The sequence below is a fragment of the Rhopalosiphum maidis genome, chromosome 1 (assembly GCF_003676215.2).
Source record: "Rhopalosiphum maidis isolate BTI-1 chromosome 1, ASM367621v3, whole genome shotgun sequence".
Taxonomy (NCBI): Eukaryota; Metazoa; Arthropoda; class Insecta; order Hemiptera; family Aphididae; genus Rhopalosiphum; species Rhopalosiphum maidis.
Genome location: NC_040877.1, coordinates 10,643,009 through 10,662,406, shown reverse-complemented (window position 1 = coordinate 10,662,406; position 19,398 = coordinate 10,643,009). Strand labels below are relative to the sequence as shown.

The 19,398-nt window shown below is 23.8% G+C and overlaps 1 protein-coding gene across 3 annotated transcripts in view; it reads right to left on the bottom strand.

Annotated features, from left to right (window-relative positions):
- Positions 1 to 5,358: 5,358 nt before the first annotated feature.
- The window catches only part of LOC113549082, a 219,531-nt gene continuing 205,491 nt past the window's right edge, over positions 5,359 to 19,398 (bottom strand). For all 3 annotated transcript variants that reach the window (XM_026950239.1, XM_026950238.1, XM_026950240.1), the window contains 2 exons: positions 17,368 to 17,520; positions 5,359 to 5,482 (listed from right to left, as the gene is read on the bottom strand). In XM_026950239.1, coding sequence (XP_026806040.1) covers positions 17,399 to 17,520 — 122 coding nt within the window. In that variant the 3' untranslated portion in view covers positions 5,359 to 5,482; positions 17,368 to 17,398. The remainder of the gene's footprint in view (positions 5,483 to 17,367; positions 17,521 to 19,398) is intronic.

Sequence of the window (19,398 nt, the reverse complement as noted above, 5' to 3'; positions counted from 1 at the left end):
GTCATATATAAATTCGGTAGATTTGAAAAAAGCTATTTATTTTGTTAATCATTTGTCGTTGATCCATAAGCCCAAGATTTATAGCTCTCGTAATCCTTTATTGTCGTGGCTGAGGTCTTATTTGTTAAGTCGCTCTCAACAATGTACTTGTAAAAAATGTTTTTTTTTCTTTTTTTTTTTTGATGATCGAATAGAAACGGCATCCTGAATACCTATGGTAAAACAGACACTTATTTCTGTCACTCACTTTTTAGATTGAACACGTTACACACTCACAAAAGACGTACTGTCTCTTTATGACGTTTAGGCAAATTTGATTATGTCTAAAGCAGTTTATTCGAATTTAACTTGATTATCTAAAACTTTTAGATAACATAAATTGGCTAAGTCTCTGGTAAGTGGTAGCCGATTAAATGGCACTCTAATAAATGTTTTTATTTGTTATTTTCTAGGTTTAAGCCAATTTGCATATTATTTATAATTGTATAATGTTCAATATTGTTTAAGTTAAAAATACAAATATATTTTATTTTATTCTTAGTTTTTCCTTTTGAAATACTATTGTATCTATTGTATCTATTGTATCTATAATACTATTGTGTCACATTAATTATAGGATTTAATTTTTAAAATAAATAATAATTAAAATTTACCAAACTTAATTTGTTTAAAACTGTTCATAGAGGTTGCAAACGATTAGTGGATAATTAAATTGTGAAAAAATCTGATTGAACGAGTTGGACATCAGTGCTCGAGATACATTAGTTTTAAAAGGGAAAATTATATATTCTATGTTGTATAAATTAAAAGTATGGTAACTGTCGTAAACATCCTTTTTACCGGTGTACTTCTGCATACTTTTGAAAAATTAAAAAAAACCAACCGGTTTCAGTTAGGTTTTAAATTTTCATAACGATTACTTCACTATTTCCTTCAATCTTCAACAACCTATAATTAATTGTTTTTAAATTAAAGCAGAGAAAAGTAATGTTACTATTTCTTAGTACAAGAGAAAAAAAGTAAACATTAAATATATACGTACTGAAACCTTTTATTAAAATTAAACAATCACAAAATTAAAGTACACTTGTTCGTGTCCAGATCATCGGTTACCCACGTACGACTGACAACTGACCCATTTGAGAAGGTACGCATCCTTTTGCTCAACGTGTCATTAGCGCTTTATAACAATAATCATTTTGTGGTATCGGTATAATATTTGCTATATTAGCCTGGCCTATATAATAACCTCTTATTTTGCTGAAATGTGATTTTTCTATACTGTCTATGTTTTTTAAATATTGTTAAAGTACTGTCTACAGAATGTAGTCATTCACTGTTTACATTACCAAAGATTTCATAATTTTAATATTTTCGTTAGAACCTTTAATATTAAATTTTTATAATATCACATAACTTCATATAATATGAATTATAAATTTATGATTATAAATATATACAACAGTCATATAGATTAATACAGTTTTTGTCCTTGTTAATAGCATAATATTTTACTAACTGTTTATTGTTTAAATTTTATTAAACTTACAATTTAATTTTAATAGGTATATATATATATATAAATATATTATATGCATATTATATTTACAATTGTTAAATTATTATAACAATTATATTTAATGTTACTAAAAAAGTCTGCAAAGTGTATAAAGGAAATATAATAACAACTAAAAATTAAACAAAACTGTTAGTTTATATGACATTAAAATTGTTATTTCCAAAATAAAATTGTACCGTATAAATCATATTTTTTTTTTTAATCTCTGTAGTTTTTACATGTATAGTATTCTGTAAAATTATTTTATCAAGAACCGTGTATTCATTTTTCAAGCTTTACCTTTTAAAATTAAAAGTTTCAACTGCAAAATTATTTGTGATTTTTTTATGTTTTTAACGACTGTTTTCAAAATTTTAACTTTAAGAGCTTATAAAAAAAAATGTTATTGTATTTTCGATATTACTATAAAAGCAATTTGTATTAAATTTTCAATATTATTTTACTTATAAACAAAGATTTTTAAAAAAGCCTATAAATGTTATTATTTATAAAAAATTATAATACAAATATTTAGTTAACTTTTCAAACATCTATTGTTGTTTGTAAATAAGTAGAAAAAATGCACCCGAACGTATTTGTTAAACCTATTCATTGATCTATCCGCTTAGAATTTAATAATTAACAAATCTAGTAATATTATGTAGATGATTAACTTAGTGTGAATAGTAAAAAAATTTATTTAATACAACACATTAGTAGTAATTAGCTGTGTCTGGTTAAATAAATTAAAATTTGTAATCTAATTAGTAAGCATATTATTCAAAATTATTGCTTTCTTATGCAATTAGTCATTACCATGTCTCTTGAAAATAATATTAAACTTGTGTTTCTACACTCGAGTGTAGTAATTTTGCCTACATTATTCGCCGTCTTATGTGTGATACAACAATATTGTTTTTATTTAATTATTATTATTAACAAAATATTAGCAAAAACCACATAGATTTCTATAAATTAATAACATTGTACAATATAACGTGTCATACTTAATTCATTTCACAAAAATTATTGGTTAGAACTCCATATAATATATTATATCCATAATGTTCCCATATAAAACTGTAAAAATATTGATTTTCTCTCAGATTTCTTTTCAACGCGTATTTAATTATTATGATATTATAAGAATTAAAATAAAATCACCTTTATAAGACAAGATAAAAAGCTTTCTGTCCGATGTTGAGTTTGTTGGGCTAACAAGTCATGGTGATCAAAAAAATAAAGATACTTGTTCTAAACGTCACGTATGGTCACCTTAATATAAAGTTTGTACAATTTTAGATGTAGAAATCTTTACACAAAATGCAATGAAAAATGTAATCAATTAGTTTAACATTATTAGAAAAATAAGTAACATATGTGTTAATTGAAAGGAAGCCATGTGTTGTCTCTGTCTTACTAACGTAAATCATAACAAATGTTTGTTCAGCAGAACAAATTTTTTGATGTTTGCTTTAATATAATAAGAGTAAATTTACCTATCATCAAATTTAAAAGTAAGAATATTGTCTAGAAAATGACATAATATGCATTATTGATATCATAATAAATTTTAAAGTGATTTATACCTATGTAAAATATTAAAACATTAAAATGCCCATAACTCATATTAAAATGATAATATGAATAAAATCATATGTAATTTTTTTAGATAATATAAAACTTGATAATAGGTAAATTTACTCCAGTAATTTGTTTTTACATACCTAGTTTTATTTAAATGTGTATAATATATTACATAACATTTTAAGATTTTCAATCATCGATGTATTTATATTATAATATTATAATGGTAATAAAATACACTACATAAATTAAAAACCATGAAATATTTAACTATTTATGTTTATATTATCTAAAATTTATCATAATTTTGAAGTGATGTGATTGTATCACTAGTTATAAGATATTATTTGCTTTGAATTTATTTTAATTATTAACTATTGAAATGTAAGGCTTGTATTAATCTAGTCTATTCTAAGTATCTTATTACTTGTTGTAATTATATGTTTTACAAAAAAAAAGCTTATTACAAGCAATTGATTTTAAGTTTAAGTATTCTGTTTTTTTAAGTTTCGTAATCGAATCATGTCTGTACTTTTTACATTGATTGGCACATTCATAATGTATTAATATGAAATTGGAACTATTATTAAATAATTAACAAAATTGAAGACAACAAAATATTTAATCGACACGGTAGTTGCTCGGAAACAATTACTTCACATTACGAATAAAAATCATTTTCGGGAAAACAAATAAACCGGATACTTTTGGATTTTGCATGCAAAAATTAAATAAAAAACTGACTCGTGATTATTTGTTATTTGTGGCACATTTGTCATATACTTCGATTGCCTCAATAATTACATACAGACAACTCTCAGGGTGTATTGTGTGCATTGATACCTGACGACGATTCATTATCGGTTTATGAAACTATGTAGAGTTGGCCCGATCAAACGGATGAGTACTGTAGGTACTTAATATGGTTCAATCTGGCTACTCTAATTTCCTTCATTAGTTCCGTGTAACATTAATTTATCCAGTTATATCTTTTGGACGAATGATTTTAGATTCGCGATTTGCATTTGGGTCGTTGATAATATTACTAGAAAATTATGTGTTATTATAATTTATCAAGTATGATAACTTACCTTCATTGTCCCGAAGTCATAAATTTGTTTAATTTTTTAATTAAACCAATTATTGAAGCATTCAATACGCAGAATATACATTAACTATAATTACTTATAAGTAATAAAATAATTACTTTTTTTTTCAACAGATACGCATACTGCAAAACTAATGCACATTTATACACGTCGTAACGTTTAAAAACCTGAAATTCAACGAAATAATATAATAATTAAATACACAATGATTATTCATCTGTTCAACGTTATATTATTAAATTCAAAACAACATTCAAGTTTTGAGAACTAATTATTTACAACACTAGACATTAATCGAGTGGCCGGCTTCATGTCATAGGAATCACACTGATTTTTAACATTTTTAACATATTTATCATTAATAAGTAAACCAAATTAATCATATTATATTATTATATACATTAAATTATAAGAAAGATACATGGGTAAATAAAGCATAACATTTTTTTCTGGGAAAATATACTATGTTAGTATTCATAAATACATTTGGACGTAAAACCATACACATCTTTTTGTTTACATATTTTCTGTGTATTATTGTATAGCATAAGAAAGTAATGGTGATATTTTTTCATAACAGCACAGTCAGCCTATAACATGGTTCAAACAATAACAATAACGGGTTATAATTATACATTTTTAGTAAACTAAGCTATAGTAAACTATTTAAAATAATTGTATTGTAATAATGATAAAAAAAACTTAGTACAATTTTTAAAAATACTTAATATCAACATAAATTATATAATCAATAATAATATATATATATAGGTATATATAAAAAATTAATGTTAGGAATCACAATATTTAGCTTTGTCTAATTAAAACATAATATAAATTGTATATGGTGAATTGGATAACAAAATTCTTAACTTTATAGAAAGATAATTTATATTGAAGAAATCCTAATTTCATTCGGAACCATGTTTATCCTTTTCTTTTACATTCTCATTTCTCCGGTACACTACAATATTGAATTTAGTAAATATTTCATTTTAAACCGATAAATTATTATAATTTACATTATTATATTTATATATATATATTTATAAAAAAAAAAAACATAAATACTGAAATTTATAGCATTAATATTTAATTAACACTTATGTTTATAAATATATTCACGATAACTCAAAAACTGTAATTCAGCAAAAGAGTAATGTTAAACAATTCATCATTATTGTACGACTTCGCAGCTATTTTATAAATGATGTTTGTTCCATATCAGCTGAAAATAAAAAGCATAATAACAGGTTAGATTATACTCAACTTAATAAAATAATATAAATGTAATGAACGTTCTTTAGCATATTATTCAGTATAATTTATAACTATATTACTCTAAATGTATAAGTCTACTAATTATAGTTTATAAATACACTGGAAAACGCAGTTTGATATTTTGAAGAACTTAAAAATTCTTATAGTCTTATAAGATATAATATTTGTATAAAGTTAATGTTATTAATATAGCATTAATTGAATAATTTATAATATTTATTTTTATTCAACCATATTTTATATTTATAAATTATGTATACATGTTATGTTATATATTTGAGAATCAAAAAAATCGTTGTTTTATTTGACCGAATGAGGTCATAAAATTATAATTTGCGTATAATAAAAATATTATAATTTTCATTCTATTGGCTTGCATATTCACAACATACCTGCGCAGCCCGCATCAATATTATTATCTTATTATCGTGAATTATTTCATTTAATTTTATATGTGAAAACTATTATACTTTTATTCGTATTGTCCCGATAACCAACCCGTTCTTTATGTCTGCGATGTCATGATTATCTGGACGGTACATTTATAATGGATTCTTTATGGTTTTTAAATATATCAACGTATAATTAGGTTAAGCTGTAATTAATTTAAAAAAAAAATTGTACCATTTTAATTAGGTAAGTGTTAATTTTTTACAATTGTTTGTGTCACGTCTTAAATATACTCAAATTTAGTCATTGACTACGGTAGAAAATATATAATTATTAAGTCAATAGGCGTTAATGTTTTTAAAATATACCATTAAACATTTTTATAGATAGTACGTTAATACTGAATAATATTATATTTGAATTTAACTACCAATCTTGCCACACCTTTTCGATAATATAGACAATGAATGTTAATTAAACATGCCGCTATACGAGATTTCTAGACAAAAGGCATTGACTTAATGATAACACCTATAATAATATACCCAAATAATAATTGTTATTATAATATCGTCTGTCGCTCCTTTATAACAAATCTATTTTGTTGGGCTAAATCATGTGAAAATAAACAATATTGTTTTCTATAAAATAAACAATGTCTACTAAATATTTAAAAAAAAAACTTGTTATCATTAAATACATACACATTTTATCATGTATTTTTAAAAATAATTTAATAAGTGTTCTCATATAGCATGTCAGTATTATAGACTTTGATTGCATTTAATTCATGAAATTCGTAGTAAAACGTGTTCTCAAAATATTATTCATTGGTTGTTGTTGTTTTATTAGTACAATCGTAAATAAGTAATATATTTTTATTGGTTAGAAAGAAAATAACTTTATTTATTTGGTGTTCTATTTTGTGTTTCACAACTCATATCATTTATGTTTAAAATTATCACGTTTTCAGTTGAAAATAAAATAAAAATAATACACACACATATACACATGTATGATAAAAAAAAATATATAAAAACATAAAGAAACTTCATATTATTCTTCCAAAAATAAAACGACGTGTAACTTTTACCAACGTCTCTTACATTGTACCTACCTTAAAAGTTACAATCGACGCAATTAGGAATAATATTTTTACAGATTTATTTAGTTACTTTTCTAGTGTATAATTTTATTAAAGTATAAATTATACAATTTGATTGAAATTGAACGTTTATTTTTTTCTTTTTTGTGCATATCATTATGTGGCGTGACTTTAAAATAAATACATGTTTGTATGATATAAAACTCAATAGTAAGTTTTTTTGCTGAACTGAACTTATAATAACTATAAAAACTTTTTTTTAGGAATTTTACATTTTAATTTAATATTAAAAAGTTTGTAAAACATATGGTTCATTTCGAAGTATAATAATAAACATTGCCATGAAATATGTGTTAAAAATTGTACCGGTAAATATATTAATATATTACACACACACGCATATTTTATTTTCACGACATTCGCCTACAGATGTCACGTGCAGAATAATTTTAGAATCATTTCAAATTACGCAAAAGCTTTCACCAACAAAGACATAGCTGTAATATTGGACCTGGATATACCTATCTGATGTCAGGGTTATGTACATTTCCACAAGTAATAATACGTCATAATGAGAGTACCCATATATGCAATGTCAATAGGACAGTATGTTGATGAAGATCTTAAGATATTCTCAAGGTATTCTGAATGCATCGTGGAGGCGTATACACGTATAATATTACATAAACTATTAGAAGCGAACATAGAATGTACTCATACAACTAATGAATTAAAAAAAAAAAATGTTGTGTTCCATTATGCAAATCTAATGTTGAGCTGTAAATATTATACTGCAGATGAAATTATTAATGATTATACCGTAAAAAACTATATGCATTGTAACAAATTTTAAATAGATTATTCTCAAACTATCAACACATTTCATATTGTGTAACAGAAATAATAATCAGTCAATTGACATCACATATTATGTGATAGATTATTTGGAAAAACGTGAGAACCGTTCGATTTGGCACTGCTAAAAACAATGGGTATAAAGAAAAAAATTCGAAAAAAATTGAAAAAAAAATAACCGAATAAAAATTAAAATGCGCTTATAACTCATAAATATATAATTGAAAATAATACCTATAACAGAACCACTACAAAATTAGTTGACTGAATTTTTTTTTTTTTTCATGGTATCTCATAATAATTCCTTCGATATCATATCAGGAGAATATTATAATATAAGATTTTATGAAGAGCGTGGTATAATAAATAACATATTTGAATTTTGAATAATAGTATCAATAATAAAGTGGGGATGAAAAAAAATACGAAATCAATAAATCATCATTATGAAGATTTTCAACGAGATAAATGACATTGCATTTGCCCGATTACGTGATAGACATAATATAATTTTCACGTTTCGTACTTTTTTTTCGACATAAAATATCCTCTGTAACGAAGCTTAAATAGCACTCACGTTTGAATTCAACGTTGATTTTCAAAACGAAACCAAATTTCATATTCCCAAACATTATTTCTATGTCAGAACATTACTCTTGTAGTCTTGGTAAAGAAATAAGGTTAAACTTGAATGTTTAGCCGTAGAGTATATTTCAATAAATTAAAATGCATTAAACCGGAGAGATGAACATTTCCGTATAATAATACCAACTTACCGGAGATCTCTTAGGCATTTGAAACTCACTACGATTGGTTTTTGTTATTAATTTATACGCATGTTCTCTATTCATTCATGTTTATTTAATATGATCATGATCATAATACGTCATAATAAATTCTGTTTTTATATTTTGTGGTAAAAATATTTCATTGTAACACGATCATTTTATGAATTATTGTAGCATAAGATTCAAGTATTATAATATTAATATTAATCTTTTTCTCTCGTCCGTTTATTACAATATTATGTAAGGGAGAATTGTAAAATCCATTATAACCAATTACTTTGTGTATTTGTTATAATGCAAATACATAGACATAGAATACAACGGAACGCAATGAAAAAAAAAAGTATTAAATGATTATAAAAGAAATTTAAAATAAAGTATTTTTATAACAATAATATATATATATATATATATACAAAGTAATTCACCAAGAATGATCACATTTTTTTAAGTTATACATTTATTCAATTTTTTTCTGATTTTAAGAATTTTTAATACACTTATTACTGAATTATTTTTATGATTTAAATTGTATATAATTTATAAATTTTCTTACATGATATATAATTCTCCCTCTTTTTTTAATGAGAATTAAACTTTTTTAATGTCAATTTGAAAAAAACGATATTTTTTTGAAAACTTTAAACTTTAGTAAAATTGAAATATTTATGTTAATATTATATTTTAATCAATTATTCAAGAAAAATGGCCAGCAATACTAGATTAAAGAATTATTACAATTAAAAAAAAAAATCACTGGAGTCTATTTGAGGGTTATACTGGAGATAATTTGAATGTATCTCATTTAACACTATATTATAATAATCTATTTACTGATTTAAATATTCTTCAATTAGGTACTAAGCAAGTGACGCAACATTATATTTTTGTCATAATTCAACATTTACAAAATGCTATAAATTTGAATTATGATGATAACTATTTTATACAAGTTTAAAATAAAGATATATCGATGAAAAATATATGTTTGGTTAATGGTAAATAACTATAATTTATTTGAAATAAAAATAGTAAATATCAATAGTTAAAATAGTATCGTATTAAAAAAAATTGGGTCAATTTAAAATTATGTTGATTATAAATTGTTATTTATAATATTTTTTTTATAATTTACAATAAAATTACATTTTATAGTAATAAAGGACAAAAAAAAAATATTGAACATTATTATAAAATTTATTTTTATACAATATAATGATTTCTAATTAAATATTACGAATATGTTTTTAATTGGATCGCTAGAAATATTTTTGATTTAAAAATGAAAGAAATTAAGTACCTGCGTTAAAAGTATTTGAGTAACAAAACATGTATATTTAGTATTTACTAACACGCTTGCGTTGAAAATATTGCTTGGAAACTCATCTTTATTTAATTTGTTGGTAGTTCATAATATTTTAATAAATAAATTATATACTATTGTGAATTGAATACAGATAAACACATATGCTAAACAGTTACGTATAATTTTCGTAAGACTATTTTTTTTCGATCGTTAAAATAACAAAAGTACAACATTTGGCAAATATTTAATCATTTGCACATCATAAATAATTACTATTTATAAATTCAAATTATTATTTCAATTTTTTTTTTTTTATGTCTGATTTGAACAATTCAAATGGCATGTATTTTAAAAATCTCCACGAGCAAAAAAAAAAAATAATTTTAATGACGCATTAGTGACGAGACATATTGATCTGGTGAAATTTTAATCCAGAGATCAAAATTTCACCTTACCGGTGTAGGTAGAATCTATGTTTTTTTTACTGTTGCTTTTAGTTGCTCTTAGACATACATTTAGTTAAATGAAAATTACACACACTTAATTTAAACTTTATTTCACGCCGAGATTTTATGAATGATCAAACACTAAACTTTTCATATTAAAACCAAAACATGACATATATAAAATACTACGATAGAACGCAATATTTTATTCAGTTTAAATAAAATTCATAAATATTACTAACAAAAAAAAAAATTAACTTACGACTTAACATGATCATAACTTTTAAAAATGTAATATAATTAGTTCAACAAAATACGAAGAAATTATAGATCTATATGGTATGTAATACTCTGTAAGGTGTGTAGTGCAATATGACTAAAGTTATTCAAAAATTAATAAAAATTGATAACTTAAACTGGTGTTGATTTAAATAATACTGAAATTCAATACATTTTTTGAAACTTATTAAAATGTAATAAACACAAATAAATTAAATATTTCATAATAAAATGTCAACTGTAATATTTTGTTAACACATTTAACATAAATTACTAGTAATTTATTTTCCTACAACTGGTAATATGGCAGGTTGAACTTTTTTTTTCAAAAAAAATAAATATTAAAAACGATATTCTGTCGTATATCTGCATATATGGTTTGCACAATTATATAAAGAAAATTTTTTTTTATTTTATGAGAATATCTTTCTTTTTTATTACAGTAGCTGCATGTTGATTGAACATTAAAGTATAAACTCTTATATTGACTTAGGTATTGTCCATTATTTAAAATTTTTCTTACCTAATATTTCATTATTTTCAATATTTATTTATTAAGTCACAAAGAAAACTTTCAGTGAAAATTTTGAGTGTGCATAATTTAGGGTTTTTTAGTAAGGAAGTGTTTGCATATTTTATATTTTTTTAGGGTTATGTTAGTATATACTAGTAAACTAGGGTGTTCTTTGCCCAAGTTATAAGTCAATACTAATGTACCGTATAATGACGTTAATAAGTTCATGATATAAATAAATAAAAATAATATTTTGAATAGTTTAAAATTTCTACGATAAATAGTTTTTTAATTAAAACTTATGCACTGAAATAAATAATATTAATTATAAAAATAAAAATAAAACCCGTTATTTTTCAGTTAAATATTCAGTTTTATCAATAATTAAAGCTTAAATGTTTTCGAAAAACCATACATATATATTTTTTTTCCTATTTCAAAATTCTTACTTTAAGAATAATTTATAAGAAACAGTGAATTAAATTTTTAAACTTTTTAACTTAAAAAATGATTTTATTAATGTACTTTCTATTTTTTTTTTTTTATAATAAATGTCTAAAATTATATCATGCTTATAAAACATTTATAAAAATATTTTATGGAACTATTAAGCACCTGAGGTTATTTAATTTTTAATTACAACAAAAATACGAATACAAAATCGATTTAGTCAAAAAACAATATCACGTAAATATTTTTCTTTTTTTTGTTTTTCTTTGTTATTTTGAAAAGTAATAATTATAATATGGTTATTTAAAATATCAATTTTCTCAATTATTTTAGTACACATATTTGAAATTGAAACCTCATTTAATATTAAATACTCACATTATGTTCTATGTAAGTTGAAAAGACAAAAATTATTATCGTTAACACTGCGAATAATTTTATTTAAGTAATTTTGTGAGCGTCTGTTTAATATTGTTATTTAAATTAATTGAAAAATTATATATTTCACACTATTAAATCATATTATCATATATATATATATATATATATATATACATATACAGATATTAACATATAAATAATCATGAGCCGTAATTATACTCTACTTATGGTAATTTGTGACTAGGAGAACTTAACTTCATAAAATATTGTCTATAGCTTTGACGTTTACTTGAATTTTGGTATTCGTACTTTAGAATTCGTATTCGTTAGGTCAAAAGTCGTCCTAATTCAAATCTCAGTATAATATTCTTCCGTGAAACAAATCATTTTATGTTCATATTTAAATATTAAAGTAAACTCGAAGTAGATAAATCCCGGAATATCAATAAGTTACGGTACCCTTGACCTTGTTATACGAAGTAAAGTGCGACAAGGCGCTGTGTATGGTTACCACATCATACACTTAAGTTATTGTGTACATTTCATAAATCCCTCTCATAATCAATTTACCCGTCGACTTAAGCTCTGGCCAACTTACCGTTTATAAACAAATAATATAGCGAAGTAGTATTATTGTTCGTCGAATCCAATGCCACAATACAGACAGATATTTCTTAAATTACAGATAACTATTTAAAGTAAAGAAGGAAAAAATATAAGTATTCTATTCATCAAAACGTGTATATATATATGTTCGAAACACGAACTACCTACAATACTTGGTACCATACTCGTATTATTTTGTACGGTTATATTTTATATTTAATACGTATTTATTGCAGTAGAATCAGTTTATTAGGGACACTTTTGGATCATGATAAAATGTGTCAATAACCGATTGTCTTTATAATAAGCAATTGGTTTTATTTAGGTATATATGAAATAAATTTATAATTTAAAAAAATATATCTACTACGGACAAAAAAAAAAAATGAAGTATCTTTTATGCAAAATATTTATCGATGTCTGTTTTATTTAATCGAGTAACTTGATGACTAATTAAAACACTAATTGTAACGTACGCACGCCGAAGCTGAACAACAGTAAATAGTATAATAGATACTGTACTTACGACACAGAATACAAAGAAAAAATAATATAAATCAAATAACCTGTACTAGCTTAGAAGTCATCGTTTAATCAGATTTTCATATTTCCATAACGTGATAACCATAATAAAAAAAAAAAAAAAAAAAATTAAAAAAAAATCAAACACTTTCAGTGAAAATATAAGAAAATAACTGCGTACCTATTACATCTCAGTTAAAACCCACATATTTTACCTAAATAAATTATCTAACCTACCGCATATACTTTGTCCTACTACCTTACTATAATACCCGTGGATAAAAACTATAAAACAATGTAATATATTTTCCAAGTTTAAGTTTAATCCTTGATATCCATGACTGTATGTTGTAGAAGTTCGACAATCTTCTGTTTTATTTTCTTACGTACGAAAAATCGTTTTTTAGATAGATAGCTATTATAGACATTTAATGATATTTACTTTTTAAATATAATATAATTACATGATTTCTCAAAATACGACCAAACATTAATTTGTGATAAATACATCATTTTATTAACCACATAAATCCATGAGGATATATTGTGTATAGTTTCTGTGCACAAATACTAGACATATAAAATTTAATATAAAGCTTGTTAGTAAAGTTATTGCTAATTTATGAAGTTTCTTAAATAAAAGTACCAACTAGTTGTTTATTTATCGTTAAGACAATACACTTTCATTGTTTTTTATTTTTTTTTTTTATAACTCTTCATTTAAAACATCGAATTCACACAACACACAAGTATAATACTATAAAGTAAAGTAAAAAATATTATTTAAATGAAAAACTGACCCGATGTAGTTATATTTAGTAATAATCATTAAACTGTTACCATGATTCCCAAGCAATATTAAAAATCCAAACAACAATAATCTTGAATTATTATGAAAAATAATAAATTAGTTTCAAAATTTAATATCGTCTGCCCCACATGGTGCCGGCCTCCAATCGATTAGTTTTCGTCGTGTAGGTTGGACCGAAAAACATATACATATATAATATAGCCATATAACAATACAGATATTTAACACGGGATAAAATTATTTGGCATGTTTCCATGCACGAGGTTTTCTAACGAATTCGGTAAAAGGATAACTTTTTTTTATCACGATTTTCCTACCCACTTAACTGAAAAATTAAAAAAAAAAAATTCACAGAAAACTATCGATATTCGACTTCCGGATACAAACCACCCGACATTGTGCTGAAAAACGTAATGCTTAAATTATGGAATAATGGATACATGGATACAAAACATATTTTTAACGATTCTATACAATATTATTTGAATACAATTATTGGCATGTGAACTATAGTTCAGTCATAAGTTCACCATTATGACGGCAAGTTGATATAATTTTGCTGGCGACATTCGTTGCAATAATAAGTGATAACTTATTGAAATATACGTCATTATACATTTCAGCTCTCACTTATTTAAAGTTGAACAACGACACAATTGCGAACATCCATAATGAGTGTTATTAATGCACAACGGAGACTAACTAGATTTAGTCCTAAAACGTATTTTGTTCAGAACGAGAACAATTTTGCGTAGGTATTCTGACAAAGTTCGAAGCGAAAACGAAAACGATGGTTTACCATAATAATTTTGCCTAAATAATATATATATATATTATATGTTTACATGCTGAATCGTTTTATTTCAATATTCTCTGCCCGCGAGGACAACTCTATCATTGTGCTGCGTGAGGCGTTTAGACGATTCAGAATTTTAATATTATACACTGGACTCAAAATGGTAACAAATATTTGTTTTATACTAAAAACAAATTGTCTTCATAGACATAAATTCAAAAATCTGATATCTACTGTTTCATCAGAGTATTGTAAATTCCAAAACTAATACTAATTTATTTCGTTTTAATAAATTGCATATGGACAGTGTAAATTCGTAAAAATTGAGAAACGTAATAAAAAAAAGTAAACATTACAATAACCCATGGATATTTTACAATTATAGGTTTTATAGAGATTAATTTAATTTCAGACATAAATTACATTACTACTAGTTCACTATATATTCTTTTGTAACGAAATCTAGGTTACGTTTATAAATTAAAAGTGTACAGTATATATATATATAAATATTACATATATGAAACATATGTATAAATTGTATATATTAATAATAGTAACACATTTATATTAGAGTAACTTTTATACGGTATAATTTTAAGTTTAAAATGATAATATTTTTTCTAAAAATGCTGATATTTATAAATTATTATTTTTAATAATCTAAACAATTTAAGGAGAAAGTAAAAAGTATAATCAAAAAGCATAGTTTTAATAAATCTTTAAGAATAAAGATAATACAGAATGATTTATCTAGTATCGTCACTCCTTTATATTCGTTAACAATGTCATTATTCAAAATATGATTTTTGGAAATTTTAAGTGTAATTAAAGAAACGAATATCAAATGCTTGATATTTTTGTACTACTTAAGAAATATCTGCGGAAATATAAATTTATATTTCAGAATAAGAACCACCATTTTCTACTAAAAATTATTAGGCCGTTATTTTTTTTTGAAATTTTTATCGTATCAAAATCAAAATTTTAACGACTCGTTTTTAAGCTATTTAATTTAGTAGAACAGAGTTAAATAAAAAAATAAAACATTGTTTAATGATTTATTTTATAATGACCGATAATAATTTTGACAAAAAATATTTTAAGTTCATTTTTACTAATACATTTTAAAATTTAACTCAAGTCATTTAAGATATAAAATAATAATTTTTTTGATGTAATAAAAAATCAGGTAACGTGATAGCCATTATCCATATTATTGAAAGGTAATATTCGTGCATTTAAATGATGCACAGTTAAGTCCATCGCACTTATACTTTTGTAATTTGGTAAACTTACATTCGATAATATGCATCTTCAAACCAATTTATACATTTTGCTTTTTAAAGAGGATCCTACATGGAAATTTATTGGTCTCACGAAAAACTTACATTATTTTATTTATATTAGACTGCCATTGGTTATACAAAATAAGTAAACTATTATAATATTATATAATTTATTGTACATCTATATTTTATATTTTTGAAAACCACATTAATGACCATGCTAAGATTTTGTATAGTTAACATTTAACGTCAGGATAAATCTTTCAGTATTATTTAATTGTTCACGACAACGATGTTCATATTCAGTTAGTAATAAACTATGATAAAAATATTTATTCTTAAGCTTCAAGATTAATTGAAAGTTAATTTAAATACGATAATAACTAATAACTTATACTATATTATTTGATCTCTTTTTTTATATATTTTACCTACATATATTTTTAATCATTTTTGTTTTTAAATCTAAGTTATTTAATTATATTTATATATATATTTTTAATTAATTATTATTATGAAATAATTGTGAGTTTTTAAATTTAAGTTTGGAAATTCAAATTAAATGTTTAAACTTTAAAAGTAAATATTTAAATAACCATTGATGAAATAAAGCTATCCTAATACGGATATATCTCACCGGTAACCTGGTCCCTTACAAGATTTAATCTGTGAAACAAATTCTGTTTACCTGCAACGGTTTGAAAATAATATTTTGTACTTTAGATACAGTATTTTATAAAATATTTTTATAAACTTAATATATTTTATGAAAATGATTTTATACAAAATAATCTAAATTGATAAGTTGTTAATATTGGATTATGTCAAAATATCATGAGTAGTTACAAAATTCGTATCGTTTATCATAGTTAAAAATTATATTAAAATATAATATCTTTTAAAATTATAATAGTTATAAATATAAATTATTGCAATGTATTTCGAATTTATTTTTTAATGATCTTAATTATTTTATCTTAGTATATTTAATTAATTTTACATTTTCTAGAAATTTCATAATAATGTTTGAGATTCCGCTATTGAATATTATGTGTAGTATATAGTAAGTTATATCAACGTATTGTTAGTATCATAATACTATAAATTTCTTTAAGAAATAGAAACTTGCCATACTTATTTATAGCAGATTTAAAAAGACCCGAGAAACTAATTTAGGAGCTGAATTTCTTTGTATTAGATTTATTAATTACAACTCAACCTATTGTCAGACTCTTATTAGTTTCCTTTGCATATTTATAAGAAAAAAATTAATTAAATATATTTATATACTTACATTAATATGATTATGTACATAATTATTCATTTCAAATGAATTTTACAATCCTCTGTAATACAACTATCATCGGGAATACAATGTGAATTATCAAAACACTAGAGGCACTCGATGAAGTTCCGTGTCTTTGAATTGCAGCAATATTGTCTCCTTCTAAAACAACAAAATTAATAAAATCATTAGTATACTGTCTAAATTAGATTGAAGTTATTATTTTTATAATAAAAGAATTACTAATCATAAAAATGTTTAACATATTAATATAAAAAAGGATTTCATAATATATTTTTTTAGAATATACGTCATTTCAACGCGGTGATTTCAGAGCATATCAATGAACGTAAACATTTAGACCAGTGGTGGGCAAACTATTTTAATGAGGGGCCACAAAGTTTAAGAAATTCTAGAGGAGGGCCAGAAATATAGAAAAAATGCATTTTGTGTTAAAGCTTTGAATCATATAATATAAAAACATGACACTTTTATGCTATACAGGCCATATACTATCCATGTTGATGGACCCTCGGCGGGCCGGAATTTGCCCACGGGCCGTACTTTGCCCATCACTGATTTAGACCAATAACAATTATTGAGCGTAAACGATATTTTAATTTATGACATTTTGACACCACTAAATTTAGGGACGAGTTAATTTCGATGCAAAAAATAAATATAATATATTATATACGTTTTTTTTTTGGAGATATTACAATTATATGTTAAAAATACATTTGAATATGTCTGATAATTGTGATACATGTTGGGTTCAGAAAGTAGTTTTTTTACAATCATTAAAAATAAAATAAAAATACATAATAACATAACATGCTTGTCTTAATATTAAATCGGTGTTTTTAATCTTGTTAAGTTACCGTGGAAAAAATCAAAATTATTTATTGAGTTACCTGAAATAAACATACTTTTGATCAGTGCGAATAAATAATAATTTTAACGGTAAGTTGGTGTATTAAACTATATCACACACTAGTATTGGTTTAAGGGTGTTTGGCCAAGGAATTTAAGGTATATAATAAAAGATTTTATTTTGTGTTGCGCCGAAATTAACTTGCTTAAATTTAGTGTCGTAAAAATTACATGAGTTAGAATATCACTCAATTGCTATTTGTTCAAATGACTGCGACCATTTTAAATTGGAAATTACCCGGCCGAAATGATGAAGTGCCCTTTTTACTTATGATCATTTAATTTCATTAACTTGTCAAAAATCTCAAATGGTAACAAGAGTATAGTTTAAAAACTACTTATTTTCAAAATATGTTTCGAATGTCTTTTCTGTTGGTTTCTATTAAAAGTTGAGATCTGAAGAAACGCTTACGGATCACTTGTTTTGAGGTGTTGGAATAAACGAAAAAAACATAACACACGTCTAGCATTTTATGGATACAATCAAACTATCCTCTGAACCGTATAAGGCAGATTTATTTTCGCAGTAAATGTTCTGAAAATCCATAGTTTAACACTCAGGTCTGCTAGCGATGTGGAATATTTATATTAGATTTAGAGGTATTGCGGTTCAGAAAAGGATTTCAAAGGGAATATGTTTGCACATCATGATTGTGTTAAAAGTCATAAACACGATTTACAGTTTTCTGATAAATTTGATTTTAAACTGTAACTGAGTTTCATAATATATCAATTTGCTCGTGATCTATATGTTTTTGTTTTTAATTTACTATTATTTATTCTAAATATTGATGAAACTGGCTTCTATAATAAAATATGATATTCAATATTAAATTATTTTTCGTGAAAACATGAATATACATGATGATAATTTATAAATGTTGTATTGAATAAAACAAAATGTTGTGTTTGTGTAAACCAAATTATACGGTTGTGTATTATTTTTATAAATTGGAACGTTGCCAGTTGAGAACGGAAAAGACGTAAGATAAAATTATATCAATATTGAAAGGAAACCGATCTAGCTACTTCTCAATTCATTCTCCTTGTGGTTTTTACAGAGCTTTCTATTTTTGACCGATAAAAAGATTCATTTAACTTGTTTTG